Below are 19,624 nucleotides of genomic sequence, written 5' to 3' on the forward strand. Positions count from 1 at the left end.
TACATATGATTACACCATTTTCACATGGTGCTTATCGTGCAATATATTTAAAATTGTAAAAAAGGCTATATAGTATCATAGAGATGGCATTAATTTAAACTAGCAATGAAATTTAAACATGAGGCATTAGCATTTGAAAGCTTTAGTTGGTTAGTTAAGGTCTGTAACATGGAATCCTCGCTAAGAAAATGTATCTAACCATAAAAAAAGTGAAGAACATAAAACTAACACAAATCTTCATGCAGGGCCACCAATTTTAGCATTTTCCATGTTCATAGTTCTGTTGCGTAGATTTGACCATAAGAAAATGGTTACATACATTAAGCGGCCCTTAATATTATTTATTAATTAGCCTATGCTCTCATAACTTTGGCCAATGTAAACCTTGACCCACATATTCTCATCAGTGGGACCAAGGTCTCCAATGAAAACAATACTTAGAACAGCCATATTGAAAGTTTCTTTTTTTTTTCCAAACGAAAGATACACCTTGGTATTACAAAATAATTAGCAATACAAAAGTTGATGGCTGGTTCGGTGAGAACAACACCACCACCAAAACAAAGCTAATGTCAATCATAAATCCATCCATCCATTCATGAGGAGAGAAGGACCTAAAAACATTTTCAATTTTGCTTTTGCTTCAAACATGATGGTTGGTTCGGTCAGAACAACAACACCACCAAAACAAAGCTAATGCCAACCATAAATCTATCCATCCATTCATGAGAGAAGGACCTAAAAACATTTCCGACTTCGATTTTGCTATCCACATCTATTGAAGTATGCTAAGAGCAATGCAAAGATAGAGCTTCAAATCCATACACATACAACTAGGTGCAAGTGTCGTTATCTCCTTGCTCATCCTATCAGAAATGCGAGGAAACATAGTGGATCCTCCACTGAACACAACATTACCATAGAGGTCTTTCTGGATATCCACATCACACTTCAAGCTAGAGTTGTATATAGTTTCATGGATATTTGCAGCCTCCATGCCGATGAGAGATGGCTGAAATAAAACTTTTGGACATTGGAATCGCTCTACACTTATAGTTATCACTTCATTTCACAATATAACATTTCAGCTTGGCAACTTTCCAAGCAGTTTTTGTGCTTTCAAAAGAGCACCACATTTAGCATACATGCTGATAAAAAAATGTTGCTACATATGAGCATTTTTCAAGCAAGCCTTTTTCTCACAATATATGCATGTATTCTAGAACCTTCACGAAGATCCTTCCACTGAGCAAAAGCTTTGAGAAATGACACAACATTGAAATCTTCTTTTGACATTCTCTTCATTTCTCTGTTAAGTGATGATACCATAATGTTCTTCTTCCCCTTTTTTCTCTTAAATTTCCCATATTTAGGATGACATTCAATGTCTTTCCCTACCACATATGTCTCCTCATAACCGATTTGATGTGTATATACAAGAACTACACATATTTGTACACCATATTCCAAGATTTTTATCGTCTACTCCTCACAAACTTGAATTGAGCATGCAATATAACCTATACCACCAAAATTTGTAACAATAGAGTGTTCATAAACAAATTAGTAGACATTGTTTCCCAAAATGATAGGAACAGTATACATCCAAATTATGTGATCTCCATCTTCCCTAAAAGTGAGCATAGAGTCTCATAACCATTTCAAATGCATTTGCTTCCTGAAAATGACATCAGCATTGCCTGTGAAACTTTCATACTAACTACGTAAAGTATGAACAAGTAACAACCAAACTTCAACAATCATAATAGAACCATCATGAGTGGCATTGTCAAATATTGATGTGCATCGCACCTTCCAAATTCCCACATCAGAATAGATGAAATTGTCTTCCAGATAATATCATCCCTAAATTGCAAACAATCACTTATAAAAGGTTGAACCATTTGTATATGAGGATGAACTATGTGAAGGCTTCTAGTATATCATCCTTTTCATATAACAAGAGTTGTCCCTCTAGAATGCCCCACCTAACCGCACCCCAAGTGATCACACAATTACCATGTATCAATATCAATAACCTTAATACTCTCTGCCATACTTCCATCATACATCCACAACCAAAAAACCACATGACTTACTATCTAGTTGCCGCAACCACACGCGAATCGGTAGTGCATAGTGGATCAATAACCATCGAAAAAGGACAATCTTCCTGGGAATCTGCATACTCCATAATCACTTCCAATATTTAGATGCATCCATTAAAGAGGCCTCATTCGCCAACTACACTTTCATAGCGGATGGCAGATGCAATTTCCTACTTAAGAGTAACTTTTGTCCCAACCTCACAGAATATTGAAAAAATTTAGCATGGGATGAAAGGTTTGTATGTTTCCAAAGATAATCTGATGGATCCCAATACAAGTCCAACAATGACTTTTTTTCAAAAACCCATAGCTGGCAAAGCAGCATACTATTAGAAGGAGAAGGATCTAAAATCCATCTTTTACCAAATTTACTAATCACTCTCACCGGATGATGCAATGACGTTTCCCAGATTGGCGATTCCACCTTAGTCTGCCATAATCTTCCTTCCTTAGATACATCAAAATAGTAGCAGTCTCCTTGAGACGTTGTTCCTTTTGTTCCTATCATAACACCAAGTGGAGTAAAATATCCAAACCAAACATGCTCAAAAGATGGTGACCAATTAGAGAGAAAATTCCCTAAAGATAACTGAATTTCATCAAACATAAGTCTAAAACCCCTACACATGGTAGCATCTAGCTGTGAATTATTAAGATGACAAACATAATTTCCCCAAGAAGCTACAGTGCCAACTATACCATTGTCCAACTTAGCCCATTGTAATCGGGGTCTACTGCCAAGCAATACACCCCTCTCATCAGAAAAAATAAAATTCCAAATCAAAGGTTACCGCAACAGTTCTTATGAGATAACAAATTCTTAAACAATTGTTGTGATTTTTTCTCATGTATGCCCTTTATGTAAATTTAAGGAATTCGATCTAATTTCTTGCAAATGAGTTTGATGATTTTCCATCGAATGGAAGTTCTAAGTTTTGCATCCAACCTATCACACTTTGTATCCCAATTAGAAATACTAGCTCTCCATAAACCATATTGTCAAAATAACCAAAACAAGCTTGTGGTTCTGGTTAACCAACCTATCATTCCCCATATAGAGATGCATCACATCATCTCTATCCTAGTTCATCTATCTATCATTGCGTAAATTGATATACAATTGATGGAGATGTCCTTTGGCATCCAATATTCGTTTGCTAAACAAAATAACTATGTTGTCAAAAGTCCAATTGTCGCTATTAGACATCAATCATTAACCCCCTTATAAGAAGTTGACATGTTATGAAATCACATACATCAAATGTCAATTGCTAAAGGCTTGTTGGGCATTCAATGTATTTTAACATTGATGAGTTATAGCAATAACTACCTTCAGTTTTTCAAGGCCTCGTACTTTTGGGCTTCACAATCATGATTCATGACCATTCTGGGAATCATTGATGACTGCATAAAATTCTCCATTTCAATGGAAATCTAGAACATTGGAGTTTTAAAAAAAGGTAGACATTTGGAATGCACAAAATAGTGTATTGGAATTCTGTAGAAAGTAGACTTTTGAGTAGTCATTATCTGTTGGTGAGCCATAAACAACACATAACATGCTACAGTACAATGTGTTAAACATTCCTTCACTCAGAGACGGTATACATCAATAAGGAGTTAAGATCATAAATTACAGTCTAATGGAAGTTATTTATTAGTTGATAACGAGTTAATATTCCTTCCTGTCAGATTTCTTCAACTCAAATTACCATCTGTAGGGTTTAGGTTTACAATCCAAAAAAACATGTTTTTAGAAATAAAAATATGAAACACTATCATGACATAAGAGCCAGAATCATAGCCCCTGCGAAAACCAAAAAACGGAAACACATTGACAAGAGAATCAATAAGAATCCTTCAATATATAAATCTATACACATAAACATTTTAAAGTAATAACATAAATCTTGTGTTCCAATACTGATGATGTGTTACCTCATATTACACAGTAGCCATTGTGTTAAAAAGATATACATTTTACATTGCCAAATCACTCATAGGTGACTGGCAATAATAATTGCTTGTGTCAAATGAATGGCCCGCAAAAACGCCTGCAAGTTTGGACTCAGTGTGCTAGAGGAGAAATACCACCAACGTAAAAGGGTGAATATACATGGAAGTTAGTCATTAGCTACTTAACTACCCTGACATATATGACAAACCAAGTTACCAACCACAATTCAAAATGGTCTTTGCAAACATAAAGGCACAACAATGCACATGATATACCACCTTGGCGATCTTCATGTCAACAATCTTTGATGGCAAGCCTCAATGAGTGACAATTTTAACATCGAGCATCGGGCAATCAATTTCCATCGTTCTCCTTGCTACAACCCACTGCTGTTTGAGTGACCATGTTTATGTCTGCTTTCTTCTTGAATTGGTTCATTGCAGCTCTGGCATCCACTATTGAGTCATTCAATGAAGGAGTACTTGTCAGACGCTTTGAAGTACCTCCAGTTACTAAAGATTCAAGGGATCCCGGCTTCAATGATCGTGGGTCAGACACATCTGGAAGTTGGAACTTCACTGGGCTGGGCCCTCTAACTATTCTTAAACCTCTACTTGCATTAGTTGCAATCTGATACCATTAGAATAATGCACCTATTTTAGTATAAATTTCACAAGTTCACCATACACAATGTAGTAGTGATAAAATGGCATCCTTACCCTTTTCTCCAAATTGTAAACTCCTTGCCGGCCTCGCATCTCGAAAGGAACCACCAATCTCTACAAATCAAACCATGTTATGCACATATGAAATGGCTTTTGAGGCAGACACTTATTGAGCTAATTTTGCCACGATGCCACTTTCGTAATACCCCTTGAGCTATGCCTAATGATGTGCAAAAACAACTAAAATGCGAAGCTTTCAAAGAATATATGCATAACAAGTTTTTTTATCCATAATTTAGCGCACATAATAGCCAAATTGTAAAACCGACTCTACATAACATTACAACAATAATGAATATCAAAGCACACCTGCGGTTCTTCACAAAGCCAACAAAATTGTGTCTGAGCCTCCAGACGCACCTACGTGATGAAAAAAACCCAGAGTTAGAAAGAGGCTCATTGCAGGAGAGTGAACATAGCTAAGAAATTTTTGTGAACAGAACGACTTCATTTACCCCTTCAGGCAAATTTTCCCAACCAACAACTTCTTCTTGTTTGAGGCATCCCACCACTTTCACAGAACCTCAAAGCAATCAAAATTTCCATAATAAAATAAAGTAACAAAGTAAGTACTAAGATACAAGCAAACGAAATATGGCATGAGGTATAATGGCCATTTATTTAAGAAACACTCAAAAAATATCATAAATTTGGATTTGCCTAATGCTTTGTAAGATCTAATGTCTTGCTATCAATCATTTTTCAGAGCCAACTTTTCTTCTTGCGTTTCCATTACGAAACTCGGTGTCTGCATCGATATATACAAAGATCGTTATTCATATATAAGAAACACTCAAGACAATAGATCTTTGTATATATGGATGACTAAAAGACAATACGATTGTAGGCACATTGACCCATGAGATGAATTATTGCATAAAGTCAAGGTTTGATTCCATGTGAACAAGTGTTTGCACTCTATGTTCAAGAACAAAGACCACATGATAAGGGAACATCAGCATAAACAACAATAGAAACTTGAAATGTTGATTTTCTTGTTATCTCCCACAAGATTACAAAGACGAAACAATATATTCTCCCTTCTATACATTAATGAATAGAAATAATTCCCACACATATATACCTATACATATTGGCAGCTAAGATAAAAGAAAGCAAGAATACGAAGACTAAACCATTATACTCTTCCTTTCCAACAAATTAGAAATTGATACAGTAAAAAGAATTGCAAATTTATTCATGAGAGAAGTAAGTATGAACCAACCTAATAGAACAGAAACAGGGTAATTCTGTGGAAATGTGATATCAGAGACCCCATCAATACGGTAGATTTCTCGATAAAACCTCTCCATAGCTTCCACGGTAGATGCTTCGGGGACTTTGGCAGCAGCATGAATCCACAAACGGCCCGAGAGTACTGGAAAGAAGAGGGCACAAAAGGAAAACCAAAATCAAAGAAGTCACCAAATTGAAATAACACCCCAAATTTGTTGGGCTTTTCCCTGAATACCCCTAGGTTTCCAAATTTTAAAGCACATCCCTAAGGTCTCAGAAATAACCACAATACCCCCATCTCAAGTAGGGAAATGTATACTCAAATAAAGGAATTCTAGGGGGTAAGTTTTGGCAGAACACCACTCTCATGATTTGTGAGTTTCTTTTCTTGAGAAAGATTCTGGGGGTATTCTGGTGAGCGTAGGGGGGTGTAATAGTAAATCCCCAACATGTTATATTTTTCCCGATAAGAGAGAGAGAAAACGAAATCCAAATAAACAAATAAAAGAGGAATACCCCTGAATTTTTTATTATTTCTCCCAAATACCCCAAATGTTTCGCTAATTCCTCAAATGCCGATGTGAATTATACTCTCATGCAATTGTGTGTTCGAGTTGAGCAGAATATATGGTCAATTCATCATTTTTTTGCCGTTCTGTGTGATGCTTGAGCAAAATATGCGGCCAAATGTATCCCTTTCCTCTCCTTGTTGGGGAACAACGAAGGGAATTCAGCGAAATAACGAAAACCAGGGGGCATTGGAGAGAAATAAAGGAAAAATCGGGAAGTATTTCTGAGAAAAATCTAAATGTGGCTGGAAAACCAAAAAAACCAATTGAGAGGGAGAAAAAAGGTAGGAAGAAAAACCCTAAGAAAATCAGTAAAAAAACGAATACGAAGAACCTAACAGAAAAGTGATGGGTTTAGGGTTTGGGGCCAGAAAAGAACTTACTGTTGAAAGGGGCAGGCCAAGATCGTCCTTCTATCCTTTTGATGCCATGGATGAGAAGAGAAGCCCATGGCTGATGAAGGGTTAGACATGGATTCTTCTTCACCTCTTCATTAGTTCGATTCATTGGTCTCTGTCGCGCTCTCTTCTCTCTGTGTCTCTCTCTGCCGGTCAAGATGACCGAAATCCTGACATATACTTTTTTTTTAAAAGTAAAACCAGGTTTTTGAGATTCTCACGATGCCCCTGGGAATTTCGTTTATTTATAACATATGCCCTTTTATATCTCATGATGACTTGTGTGTGTGTAGCGAGCGAGGGCTTTCTATCTATCTCTCTTTGGTTCTTGGCTTGGAGATTTTGCATTGTAACGTCTCCGAGTCATTCAAATTGGAGAGATTGCCATGAATGTCCCGTGGAAGTTAAATAGATGTTTGTTTGCCTGACTCCGTTGCCGGGAAAAAGCACTCCCCTCGACACTTATTGCCTCACCTCAATAAAACCGTCACTAGCTTTCCATGTCGTCCCACAAAGTGCCTTATACGTTCTCATTTATTTTTGTCTTCTATCTGCTTATCTCATTGGTCCAGAATAGAGAGCTTGTATACACACAACAGTAAACCATGTTTTCAGATATATCCATGATACCCATAGATTTTCCTCCATTCCCCATGAATTCCTTTAACATCCTTTCATTTATTTCCCCGAATGCCTCTTGATCAACACAGACCATCCCCTTTCGGCAAGCCTTTCGTGTCGAAAGGACCCATGACAAGATGAATACAAGCATGTTGGGCATATCTAATGAACATCACGGTCGGCCAAATTTTGCTAAAGCATGGAAAGTCGTGATTGTGTGTCATCCTTCCTTGATAATTGCTATGTCACCATACATTACATGTATAGCTACCATAAAAAGAGTACAAATCAAGCGATTATATGGTCTCTTTCAAGGTTGATAATGGGAACCACAAGCTTACCTTAGTTTTCTGTTTTTCCAACTCTTCCCTTCTCCCTCTTCCTTGCGTGTTTTCTACTTTTGGAGAAGAAAATGATATTCTCCCTACATCAACGATTCACTATCACATCGAATAATGATGCTCTATTGTTGGAGTGGGCAAGAGGCCACCTAAATATGTAGGAAGTTGATAGTCTCGCACTTTAGTGGCTCAAATTAAGCTAATCTACCATATTAAGGTCTTCCATTACGTATGTCTCTGTCACATCAACAACATTGAGAAGGTTGCTTCTATTGTTGTAGTACACAATTGACCATCTAAATTCACAAAGAAGGCACGCTATCAACACATGAAACAAGGCTAGAAGAAGTTGGTCTATGTCATTACCAATCTTGAGTGCCCACATCGTCATTCATAACAATGGGGAGGCTTGATCAACACGAGCTTTGCAAGTCAGGTTCACAGACCATTGATGTGATTTAACAAGTCGAGTTTGTTGAAACATTTGTTTTCATCATATTATCGCCAAAAGCAACAAGCAAGAATCAGGTCGGGAGATGATTAGAGACAAGAAGCAAAAGACAAAGAGACAACATGCAACAAAAGGCAAACCCGAGACTCTCTAGTTTTCAATATATATAGTTAAGAGTAAATACAGGGCTATTTCTGTAATTGTCTTCCTTTTTCTTGGAGAGAGAGAGAGAGGGAGTTTTCTTCTACTGGTGGTTGTGGCCACGATAATGGAGTGACTCTCTCTCTCTCTCTCTCTCTCTCTCCATAGCTCAAGAAGGAAAGCCTCCTATTATAAGCCTTTTCAACGTGTGAAGAAATGTACTAAGAAAAAGAAGAAGAAGAGGAGCAGTGTGTAAAAGAAGAAACGACCATGGAATTGTAGCTTCAAAAAACGATGGGCTGTGCTCTTTCAGCAGAGAAAGATGGAGAAGGTGAGCGTTTTCTTGTCATGACTCTTTTCTTCTTCATTTGTCTGAGGTTTTCATTTTCTCTATATATTTTTTATAATCTTTGATACATCTAAACAGACAAAACGTTGCTACTTATGCGAAAAAGAAACAGTAAAAGAAGATCTTTTTTCTAGATCTTATGATGTCATTCATATTGTTCATAAATTATATCCTTTTTGTTTTGATAAAATTTTAATTTTTTTCATAACATTTAGTGGGTAAACAATCACCTGTATATACACTACTTGCTTATTGATCACATCAAACGATTCAAAACTCATAATTTTCTTTTAATGAATCAAGTGATGCAACGAAAAGCTAGGTTTATGTATTTTGGGTAATTACTTTTGAATAACAATACAAATGTATGCTGGTAATCTTCAAAAAGAAAAGAAAAACACAGGGGCATTATGGTATTTTTGAAAAACTCATCAGGGTTACAATTGGGCAATATTAAGGAACTTCATAAATACAACACAACAGATTTGGGAATGTAAGACTTACACCAAGAAGCCATAAATGTTGTCAAACCAAAGAAAAATTATATACAATAAGGCACATTCTGATGATTTATATGCATCCTACGTTGTACTACTGGCCTTTTCTGCTCATTGTCTCTGTGCTCTTTTGGAGAACTTCGTTCTAGGGAAAATGCCAGTAGTTATTCTAGATGAACAGAAAAGGTAGTAAAAAACGGGGCACCCTTTGAAGGAAAATGCCACAAGCTATTCTAGATGAACAAAAATTAGTGAAATGGGGCAAATTGATGTTTGAAATTAAGAAAGAAAAATATATCAGTGCTTTTTATGGAGTTTTAAGATATGATGTAAATGTTTTGATTGGTATAAACTCAACAAAAAAAAAGTTCAGTGTGTGTGTATACCTTGGATCTAATAGTATGTAATGGTAATTCTTTGTCTTCAACAAACCTGTTTTCCTGAACAGGTACATATGCCCGAAAAACCGTGTTTTGTGTTCTCTGATATACAAGGATGAGGAGAGAGAAAAGTGATGTTTGTGTTATTTTAAGATAAAGCACATTAGCAGACATTATTGTTTTCATCTTCTATGTGTATAACTGTTAATTGAACCTTTTTTTTATTACTAGGTGTTACAAAACAATTGAAGCAACCAAAGCCATGGAAACATCCCGAGACCATCACTCGAACGCAACTGAAGCAGATGCGTGATGAGTTCTGGGATACAGCTCCTCACTATGGAGGAAAGAAAGGTGAGAGTATTGCATAGCTTTAAGGAAATTTTCTGTTTTTTTGAAAGAAAGCCTATGAATGATATTAGATTGAGAATTTTTTTAAAGTAAAGCATAATTTGGAATCAAGACGAGTTAATGATATAGATTGAGAAGTTTTTATGAATCATTTGTTGATTTTCTCTTGCTACCTACATATATGAAGAAGAAGATCAGGATGGAGAATTTTGTTAAATTTTTTTCTTTTTTAGAGATCTGGGATGCTCTTCATGCAGCCTCGGAAGCTGAATTTGGTTTTGCTCAGGCTATTGTAGAGAGTGCAGGCATCATAGTCATAACTGAAGACATGTCTGTGTGCTATGATGAGAGAGGTACGGAAAAATAACAAGTTCTCGCATTTTAACCAGTGACATCTACTAATTCGGACTTGCGTGTTGTGCCTCAAAATCTTGAAAATGACCAAATATAGTTTTACATATCTTCTAGTTTTTATTTATTTATTCAGGTGCCAAGTATGAGTTACCAAAATATGTGTTAAGTGAGCCGATCAATCTTATTGAAGATGATTGATTAATCACACAACGAGCATTTTACGGAAACATGAATCACTTGATAACCGACTGTGCTCAGCATATGCATATCAATTCAACACAGCCATACTCTGAAATCATAAATATATGGTCCGTTTACTCACTAAATAACATTCTAATCATATTAGTAAAAAATATATATTATATTTCATAGGCCAATTCATTATACACTAAACTAAGGCATCGTGACCTTAATCACCCACTCAATTGTAAACACACTCATTCTTTTGTGGAAGGTTCAATGGAAATATAGAGTTTGCTCTTCAGTGAAATGAACCTCTTACTTATTAATTCAGATGGTGAAAGCATATATCTTATGGTTTCACATTCAGCTCTTTAAGGATTGATTTAGGACTGAAATGGGGCATTTCAAAGATAACAAATCTTCATGATGATGTTCATCTATACTCACATGCTAGAGTTTTCCCTCTGTATGATGAAGGAAGATAGCAATGTATTTGGCAGTGTGATTACATCACCCTATTCAATTACTTTTACAAAGAAGTGTGATATATTGTTGAATCACCATTGTGCTCATCCGTGAAGATTCATTATAATCAATCTTAATGATTGTAGTTATAATCTAGAAATAGTGAAAGGAATTGATCGAAAAACTAAGATTAACGATGACAAACTATAGAATTCATGACATCATATATAATAAATCTTGTTATTGTAACCCATAATTGATTATTCAACCAAGAACTCATTAGACATGCTCCAGAATTTACAATCCATGGTTAAATCCAAAAAAACACAATTTGTAAACTAAAATCCTTTGTACTTGCTGCAATATTTCTTTTCCCTATTGTTCTCTCCTTTTAAATCAGGTCAATCCAACCAAGTTTCATGATGAATTGTTGAAATACAACACTGTTTTTAGTTTCAAGGAAATGAATGTTTTGGAGCTTCATATAAGCACGTGAATTGGTCCAATGTCCATAAACGATCAAAACTTGCATATATTCTATCTTTGATCTTGCATATATTCTATCATAGAATGTATGTTTGCTCATCATATTAAATAGTTGTTCTATAACAATGTTTATGTCCAAGAATAAACAGGTTAGAAGTGGCTTGGTTTGCAAAGCATCCTCCACATTATTCATTAAGTTGTGTGGTTACCAAGTTCCAAGATGAAACAAGTTAGAAGTGGCTTGGTTTGAAAAACATCCTCCACATTCATTAAGCTGTGTGGTTACCAAAGTTCCAAGATGAAACAAGTATAGTGGCTTGGTTTGAAAAGCATCTTCTCTTCCACATTCATTAAGTTGTGGTTACCAAAGTTCCAAGATGAAACAAGTATTGTGGCTTGGTTTGAAAAGCATCTTCTCTTCTACATATTCATTAAGTTGTGTGGTTACCAAAGAAGGAAAAGATGAGAGTTGAGAGTTGATTCAGAGAAGCTAGAGTGAAGCGAGGCATGCATACCAATACTGGCCATGAGTAGGAAGATAAGAGTTTTAAACCTATTGACAATGTGGTGGTGATCTATGTCAATACTATAAAATCATGTAACTCAATTTATGGTTGTTTAAGAAATCATGCAAAATTAAGAAAAGCACATATCATGTATTTATCATAAATCATGTGCTACACCTAATTGATATCACGTATGTTTTGAAGAACATGTGAAGGTTATACAATCGCATGTTAATTTGAATCACACTTTGTTCTTGCTTGTTTTGGCACTTGTTGGTTGGGCTCGCATGTTTTGTGACACAATTGGAATGGGGCATTTCTTGCTCTAGGAAATTGGGGAATCACATGATTTGGAAAAGGTGTGCAATACCTTGACTAATGTACCTTGATGACAATCAAGTACATTGCTTAGGGTATCTCTTCCCAAACATGCTAGAAATAAATATTCCTTAAATTTTTTGAGGGTGTTAATTGATGGGTTCACATCATTAGAAATTAATAATGTGATTAAGAAGAAATAATAATAAAGGCAATACTGGAAGTGTTGAAATTCATTAGTTTAGCATATGATGGGTGCCATTGGAACACACCTTTGTATCCTCTTCACTCTACTTCATAGTGCCTTCTTCCCAGCTTTCCTAAATGTGATTGCCTACTTGAATGGTAACAAAAGCAAGTTAGCATTTATAAAAGCCATCTACAAAAGGTTGTACAAGGCCATCTACAAAGGTCAAGGCTACTTGAGCACATTTTCATCATGAAATGCATCGTTGACTTTGATATACACATACAACTCTCAAACATTGATTTTTTGTGTAAAATAAGTGGCAATTGTCGTTCAACAATGCTAGGGCCATTCTTCTTACTTGAGGAGAGTCTAAGATAAAATGGCTTACTTAACAAGTTTTAAGCACATTAATTTTTTATAAATTGTTGGTTATTAAATGACTTTGATCAATTGTTTAATTTAATCTGTTATTATATATGCAAAAAAAAAAACTGCAAACAATTTACAACAATGCATCCTCCATCTTATGCTTTTGTAAGTATAAATTAATCATTATTTAGATTTTTCTTTCTTAAATTTATGTTTCGAGTATATAGGAAATACATGGTAGTGAGAAGATGAAGTTGGCCAATCAAAGCAAGTCACAACAACAAGATAGGGAAATGAACAAAAAGGGGGAGGGCAATTATGACAAAGCAATAAACGTTCAAGATCATCAATACACAGTAAGATTAGATTTTACACATTTATCGACGATAAATCTAACTACATGAAAGTTTGACAGCATATAGTAAACATCAATTAGTCGGTCAATATAACCTCTTTCCTTTGTCCACATATCAGTGTATTGATATTTGAGCATTTGTTGTTGACAAAGACAGCGAGAGAAAAAGGTTTTATTAACTACGAGACCAATATTTTACCTATGTGTGGTGCACTTCAGTCCCAACTCAAAGGCGCCCCCAAAGTGAGTTGGGATGAACCCAAGGAGTCCCAAAGTGAGTTGGGACAAACCCAAGGAGCCCTAATGAAATTGGGACAGGCACTAGAAGGCACAAGCAAAGTTGGGACAAGGCCACACAGTCCCAACTTGAGCTGGGACAGTTCCAAGCAACACACAACGGCCAGTCCCAAGGAACTGTCCAACGGCCATATCTGGCCTATAAAAAGGGAACCACGTCTCATTTGGTCCTCAATTCCCTGATTTCTCATTCATTAAGAAGCTGAAGACCCCCCATACTTTAGGAGCATAACATATGAGACCAAATAAACGGATCATCTTTTTACGTGACTCTAACCTACAAAGAGAAAGGGGAGGGGGCATTGTCGTACTGACCCTATCTTGGTGGAGATTTGAGTATGGTGTGCGTCTCCTTCCTAAGAAAGGATATTCATACTTCAAAGCACAAAGTCTCAATGTGTGAATGAATATAAATGGAGCGCAAAAGTTAAAACAATACCTACCAATCTACCTGTGGGGTACACAACTTGTATATTAAAGAACCATAAGGTCTGAGAGGGGGGAAAATATTTCATTTTCTAACATTATTATCGAACCTTGAAAGATTCTCAACATGGTATGCATAACAGTCGTTACCAATCCTCATGTAACAATGTTGCAGATTCAGAATTAAAACCTCAAAGAAATACCATGTACTGTCATCGTTCTTGGAGCTGTTCATAACTCGGCTCGAGAATCCAGGTCTGCATGGTTCTTTTGACCCCCAGCAAAGGACAGAAATGACTTTATAATTTGTACATAAATCTTGATACCCTTTAAATATTCGTCCTTGTTGAGGAACTGCAAAAAACACAGTCAAAAAAGTCCTTTCACTGAAATGTGGATATGCATATAATTAATGGAATTTATAAATAAATCAATATCCAAAATGTTGGTGCAACATGTAGATCATCATCCACTATCTCAATACAACTTACAGAACATCATCCATGTCTCAATGCAGGATATAGATAGATTGATATCCACATTCAATGCAGCAAATAGATTAGATCTATATCCACATCTCTTACATATTGAGAGATGGATATCCACATTTCATTTCGATGCAACAATATATAGATATATACAATATCAACAGTTTGATGCACAATATAGATAGATAAACATCAACATTAATAGATAAATATCCGCATACCTCATTGTGGTCATGTAATAAAATAGGGGTATTGGCCATAGGAGAGAAGCCAAAGGCAGGGATGCCTTCTTCTCGGACATACCGACAATCAGTGGCAGCAGGAAAGATCTCTGGTTCACCAAGCTCTCCACCTTCATCCAATATAGCACTTTTTAGCAACTTCCACCATGGATTTGAGTCATCGGTAGCAGTCATTAGAGGAAGGCCATGCTTGCTCCTGCTTGGTTCCTTTTGTTGGAACTACAAGAGAGGAATTTGAAGTCATCTCAGTAATATACCACCACTAAGTTTAGCTATAAATCTATTTCAAGAAAGGTTTGTTTTCTCTATTCTCTAGCTTCCATACTCCTCAGCACTTGGTCCACATGACAGTCTCCATTGGTATCATCTCCTACTTAGGACACTATAAATGGCACTTAAGAGGAATGGATGCAAAGTGCTATTATCTCTAGAGTCATGTTGCATAATAACTTGTCTGGGACAAAATGCCAATATTTCTTTGAGATTTCTCTGTTACACCACTAGATTATTAAAACATTTACCAGCATGTCCCCAAGGTCTTGGTAAATGTTTGAAACCAAGAGACATTGTCCATCTAGAAAATGTTGGTATTTTAGCCCATAATTTATATACTATGATGCAAAAGAAAGTAGAAACACATGACGTTACACTTGCTTGATATGTCATATTTCTGGATTTTGGTGCCCATTCCTTGTCGATTCGCTCTTGCAAAGCAACAGGATCAGCCATTGGTGGCACTCTCATATCGAATCCAGCCTCGGCTTCAGACGGTTGTAAGTTCATGACAAATCCCTTCACAATCAAAAGCCATGTTGATAGTAAGAAACGCATGCTGAATGAACACTTAAAAATAAATAATACAAACACACTCCAAAAAAAAAGCTTTCACAAAACAAATGGGATAAGGATAGAGAGAGAGAGAGAGAGAGAGAGTTGCAAGTTTAAAAAACCAAGCTCGGTAATTTCCAAATTCAAAATTATTCCCCCATATGTGAGTCGGGTTTCAATGAAATAGAAAAAATTCTCTTTGCGTTGGGTTGCAACCTTTGTGTTCATAAGACATTTTTCTGAGGTTCTTTATCTCATGTATTCTCTTTTGATGGTCCTTTTGAGTTAATACTTTAATGCCCTTTCACATGTAATAAAGTCTTTTACGTCAAATTTTCTCTTGGTCAATTTTTTGAGTTAGGGAATGTAGTGCATGTACATGGTAGATGTGTGCATACCAACATGTTATGCTACGTCAAAGTTTATAGAATGAATAAAACACATGAAAAACATTTACCCAAATCAGAGACATGAATGAAAAGATTAACATTGATCCTTACCGTTGGTGTCGGTGTACCAGCCTTGAGGAAAGTCGGGTTCAACGAGACAACTTCTCCTTCTGCTGCAAGACCCGCCTTTACAAGATCAAATTGTGACTTCCGGAATCTCATAATAGATTCAATACTCAATAGGAGATTTTCAGCAGCAGTGTTATCATATAGCTTCGAGCCATGACCAGGAGAACCCAAAGACTTAATAGTGAACCACCAAGGTGCTCTCTCACCATAGAAAACACGATATCGTGCTGATGTTGAAGAAAGCCCTTCATCAAGCACAATACCCACGTTAAGTTCCGAGAATTCTTCTGAAACTACAAATTTGGCCATCCCATCCCTTCCCCCAATCTCTTCATCAGGCACAAATGAGATATGAAGAGTTCTCAGGGGACGGAAACCGGAGGCTTGGAGCACGCGAACAGCCTCTAAGTATTGCATCCCCACACACTTCATGTCTTGGGAACCCCGTGCAAATATGTTCCCCTGAGAATCTGTGTGCGCAGAGAAAGGATGATACTCCCACTTGTCAGGCTCCGCAGGGACGACATCCATGTGCGAATTGAGGAGGACTGAGGGCAAGGATGGGTCGAGGCCCCGCCACGTGATGAGGAGGAGAGGTTTCTTCGGTGTGAATTCTAGGGTTTTGATATGGAGGTTGGGGATGGTCCGCACAAAGGCAGAGAGGAAATCCACAGGCGGCGAATAGTCGGGGTTCGGGTGCACAGTAGGGATTTGCAGATATGCTTTAAAACGATCTATAACCACCTTCTTTTCTTCCTCCCCAGTTCCTTGAGCTGTGAGCAGGAAAAAGGGGGCGACGACGAAGAAGAAGAAGAAGAAGAAGGGCCACCACGCCATGGCCATGCTCTTCTTCTCTCTCGTCTCTCGCTCTCTCGCTCTGTGCCTATATATGCACATTCTGTAGACATATGTACATACTCTCTCCATTACCATACATTCATTCATACGACTTTGATTCTATCTTCTCTCATTTATGCATGTTCATGTCTGTATGTATGTATACAGTATACGTATACATATGTATATATAATATATGCATGTGCATGCATGCATGTATGTATGTATGTATGTATGTATGTATGTATGTGTGTATGTACTATGGATGTACATGCATGTGTATATGTGTTGGTCATCGATATCCCAAATATTCTCTCATGTCACAAGTACACATGTTTGCCAATAAGGGTACTCTTTTGATTTTGACAAACCAATGCATCCATGGACAACACCCTCCGGTACAGAATGTTGTAGTGGTATCCGTGCATTAGTATAAAGAAATATACATGGAGATGTGATTCTCGCGTGATCAGTGGAGGGAACAGACATCTTGGTGGCTGAAAATGCCAAAAGGGGCTACTACCATCTTTGAATGACAAGAATGAAGTATATCTTTCCAATGAGTAATAAACCGGGACACTAAACAAATTTAACATTTGAATCCCCAATTTTAAAACCATGGCACTATCCTTTTAAACTATGGACCATGTCCAGCCAAATGTTACGATCTTTGGTATATAATGTTACATGAAATTGCTAAACAAATCTATCCATGCCATCCTCACAACTTCATGTGATGTTAAATGTGAATATTTTGTGTTATTCGTCCAACCATGTAAGCCCACGAAAATATAGAGGATCCAAAGTTAAAGAGTGCTTATGGTTGGGATCACCTCGTTGTCATATGATTGATCTAAGAAATGGGGTTTGGTCAGTTCAATGGTTGGGAGGAAATATGATACATGAGAATATTGTTGATTCATACATTCAAGGCATCATAAAAAAACATGGAACTCGCGATCCTATTTGGGGTGTTGTACTAGGAAGGTCCATGATAAGAGATCTTTGGGGTTTAGAATGGCTCAACATCCACTTGAGTGAAAGTGTGTGAAGGATTTTGCAACATGAAGGGATTTCATAATATCCATAAGATATGTAACATTCGATTGTACCACCGTATCTACCTGACAAAATGAGTGAGAACCATGGCTTTTGTAACGTAGGGGTTTCGAAAGTTTCCTTTACTTTCCCCATGTTTATGGAAATGCCTTATTTGTTGAGAACATGCATGTCCTAGTAACATGTGTTTGACATCCTAAAAACACACTTTTTAGGATTTACGATACGCGGGTTCACCTTACACTTCTCTAGAAACTAATGAATTTATCCACACCTCTTATCTTAAAGGGAAGCGACCTTTACTTAGGCGGGTTACTTAGATTACATAGCCAAAAAAATTGTCTTTTTCTTGGTATTGAAATTCTGTTTGAAAGGAAGATAGAGCCACTCTCGGCTCAGTTTTACTACTAGCGAGTAAAAAACCAACCCGACTCGGCACACCTAATGCTCCCAATACTATACGCAAAGGCTCTATAGTAAGTGACAGCCCTAAAAGCAATAGTCTTATTGTCTTATTAGAAGGAGTTCATCCTATGCAAACCCTTGGTGCATTACCCACCTCAGTTGACACTGATAAGCTTAAAGCTTTTAAAACTCTAGTTTGATGTGTTGGAAGTTCATGGAATCATTTTGACCATGAACATCATCACAACCAGTATGAATGAGTCTGATATTGTGATGAGCATTGTCTTCTCCTAGTCTTTTGAGGTCATGCAACATGATTGACACACTACCCTATCCCTAAGCTTGATAATCACATCGGTACACTTTGAGTGCCCTCGCACACTTCCTCTTTTTCGAGTACTATGATAATTTATTTCATGAGCTTATATGAAGAGCTCAATTATAACTTCAAGTGATAGTCTACGTTTCCATCAACAACACCAAATTACGCATGTCAACTCAACGTGCATTACACTAAGCACATGGCTTTCTCTCGTCTATACTTATATTTCCCTTTTGAGGTTGCTAAACATGACTAGATTATTCAATCTTTTTGTCAGCATGGGTATGAGTGGTTATCAATCACTCTTAAGCTACTAATACCCAATAATCACCTAAAAGAACCTCCTCGCGATCTCCCATGGTGATGAAGTATTATAATTTTAAAAAAACACTTATTCAATCTAAAGACATGAAGTAGGGCTTGAAATTACGATTTTCTAGTTGCAAAATATACAAGGAGGGCATCTCCTACCATTTTCATCATAGACAATTTTTTGCATGAATCCATAATTATTTCCATAAGGTCTCGTCCTCATGCATGGCTTCGAGCTAAAGTATTCTCGATTCTTCATTACATATAAGATGTCATGTTGATGTTTCACGCATTTTACACATTTGATGTAATTTTCAATAATGAAACCAAATATTTCATCATTCGCAAGAGTGTGTGAATTGTGGCTTCTTCGTAAAGTTGTTGTATGAGGCCCATATACGAAGAATTAAATGAAAGGATGGTTACGATGATTCTGCAAGCGAGCATGACCTTCCGCAATTAATAGCTATTCACATTCCCCTTAATTTTCAAAGAAAAGCCAATTTAGCTATGTGGAAGGTCTTCAACTCAACGTGACCA

General features: G+C 36.8%; 3 protein-coding genes across 5 annotated transcripts; 1 reads left to right on the forward strand and 2 right to left on the reverse strand.

The window, feature by feature from the left end:
• Nucleotides 1-3,948: 3,948 nt before the first annotated feature.
• On the reverse strand, nucleotides 3,949-7,140 carry LOC147868119 (RNA-binding ASCH domain protein). 2 transcript variants are annotated; one of them, XM_087315599.1, is made up of 6 exons: nucleotides 6,979-7,140; nucleotides 6,016-6,168; nucleotides 5,246-5,301; nucleotides 5,100-5,150; nucleotides 4,785-4,844; nucleotides 3,949-4,695 (listed from the first exon to the last, which is right to left on the reverse strand). In XM_087315599.1, exons 1-6 carry the CDS (start codon nucleotides 7,100-7,102, stop codon nucleotides 4,420-4,422), a joined length of 720 nt encoding a protein of 239 aa, XP_087171725.1. In that variant the 5' UTR covers nucleotides 7,103-7,140; the 3' UTR covers nucleotides 3,949-4,419. The 2 variants fall into 2 exon arrangements, with proteins under 2 accessions (XP_087171725.1, XP_087171717.1); XM_087315591.1 differs by having other exon boundaries at nucleotides 5,246-5,313.
• A 1,495-nt stretch (nucleotides 7,141-8,635) lies between these two features.
• LOC147868120 (uncharacterized) lies at nucleotides 8,636-11,218 on the forward strand. The gene is made up of 4 exons (XM_087315630.1): nucleotides 8,636-8,878; nucleotides 10,005-10,127; nucleotides 10,358-10,477; nucleotides 10,612-11,218. The coding sequence occupies exons 1-4, from the start codon at nucleotides 8,842-8,844 to the stop codon at nucleotides 10,674-10,676; spliced, it is 345 nt and encodes a 114-aa protein (XP_087171756.1). The 5' UTR covers nucleotides 8,636-8,841; the 3' UTR covers nucleotides 10,677-11,218.
• A 2,883-nt stretch (nucleotides 11,219-14,101) lies between these two features.
• Nucleotides 14,102-17,007, reverse strand: LOC147868121 (uncharacterized). 2 transcript variants are annotated; one of them, XM_087315618.1, is made up of 4 exons: nucleotides 16,132-17,007; nucleotides 15,458-15,595; nucleotides 14,783-15,022; nucleotides 14,102-14,427 (listed from the first exon to the last, which is right to left on the reverse strand). In XM_087315618.1, exons 1-4 carry the CDS (start codon nucleotides 16,990-16,992, stop codon nucleotides 14,305-14,307), a joined length of 1,362 nt encoding a protein of 453 aa, XP_087171744.1. In that variant the 5' UTR covers nucleotides 16,993-17,007; the 3' UTR covers nucleotides 14,102-14,304. The 2 variants fall into 2 exon arrangements, with proteins under 2 accessions (XP_087171744.1, XP_087171736.1); XM_087315610.1 differs by having other exon boundaries at nucleotides 15,452-15,595.
• Nucleotides 17,008-19,624: the final 2,617 nt, after the last annotated feature.

This window comes from Azolla caroliniana, unplaced genomic scaffold (genome assembly GCF_043228905.1).
Source record: "Azolla caroliniana isolate FFs.n. ecotype wild unplaced genomic scaffold, voAzoCaro1.0.p SCAF_1, whole genome shotgun sequence".
Taxonomy (NCBI): Eukaryota; Viridiplantae; Streptophyta; class Polypodiopsida; order Salviniales; family Salviniaceae; genus Azolla; species Azolla caroliniana.

Bases quoted from the DNA above. Each gene is read 5' to 3' on its own strand.
- LOC147868119 (XM_087315591.1), bottom strand. From the start codon at position 7,102: ATGAATCGAACTAATGAAGAGGTGAAGAAGAATCCATGTCTAACCCTT. The intron at 6,169-6,978 runs GTAAGTTCTTTT...TCTTCTTTCCAG, and splicing joins TTGGCCTGCCCCTTTCAACA to TACTCTCGGGCCGTTTGTGG. The intron at 4,696-4,784 runs GTAAGGATGCCA...TAATGGTATCAG, and splicing joins TTTACAATTTGGAGAAAAGG to ATTGCAACTAATGCAAGTAG.
- LOC147868120 (XM_087315630.1), top strand. From the start codon at position 8,842: ATGGGCTGTGCTCTTTCAGCAGAGAAAGATGGAGAAG. The intron at 8,879-10,004 runs GTGAGCGTTTTC...TTTTATTACTAG, and splicing joins AGCAGAGAAAGATGGAGAAG to GTGTTACAAAACAATTGAAG. The intron at 10,478-10,611 runs GTACGGAAAAAT...TTATTTATTCAG, and splicing joins TGTGTGCTATGATGAGAGAG to GTGCCAAGTATGAGTTACCA.
- LOC147868121 (XM_087315610.1), bottom strand. From the start codon at position 16,992: ATGGCCATGGCGTGGTGGCCCTTCTTCTTCTTCTTCTTCTTCGTCGTC. The intron at 15,596-16,131 runs GTAAGGATCAAT...TTGATTGTGAAG, and splicing joins CTGGTACACCGACACCAACG to GGATTTGTCATGAACTTACA. The intron at 14,428-14,782 runs GTATGCGGATAT...TGTTTTTTGCAG, and splicing joins TATTACATGACCACAATGAG to TTCCTCAACAAGGACGAATA.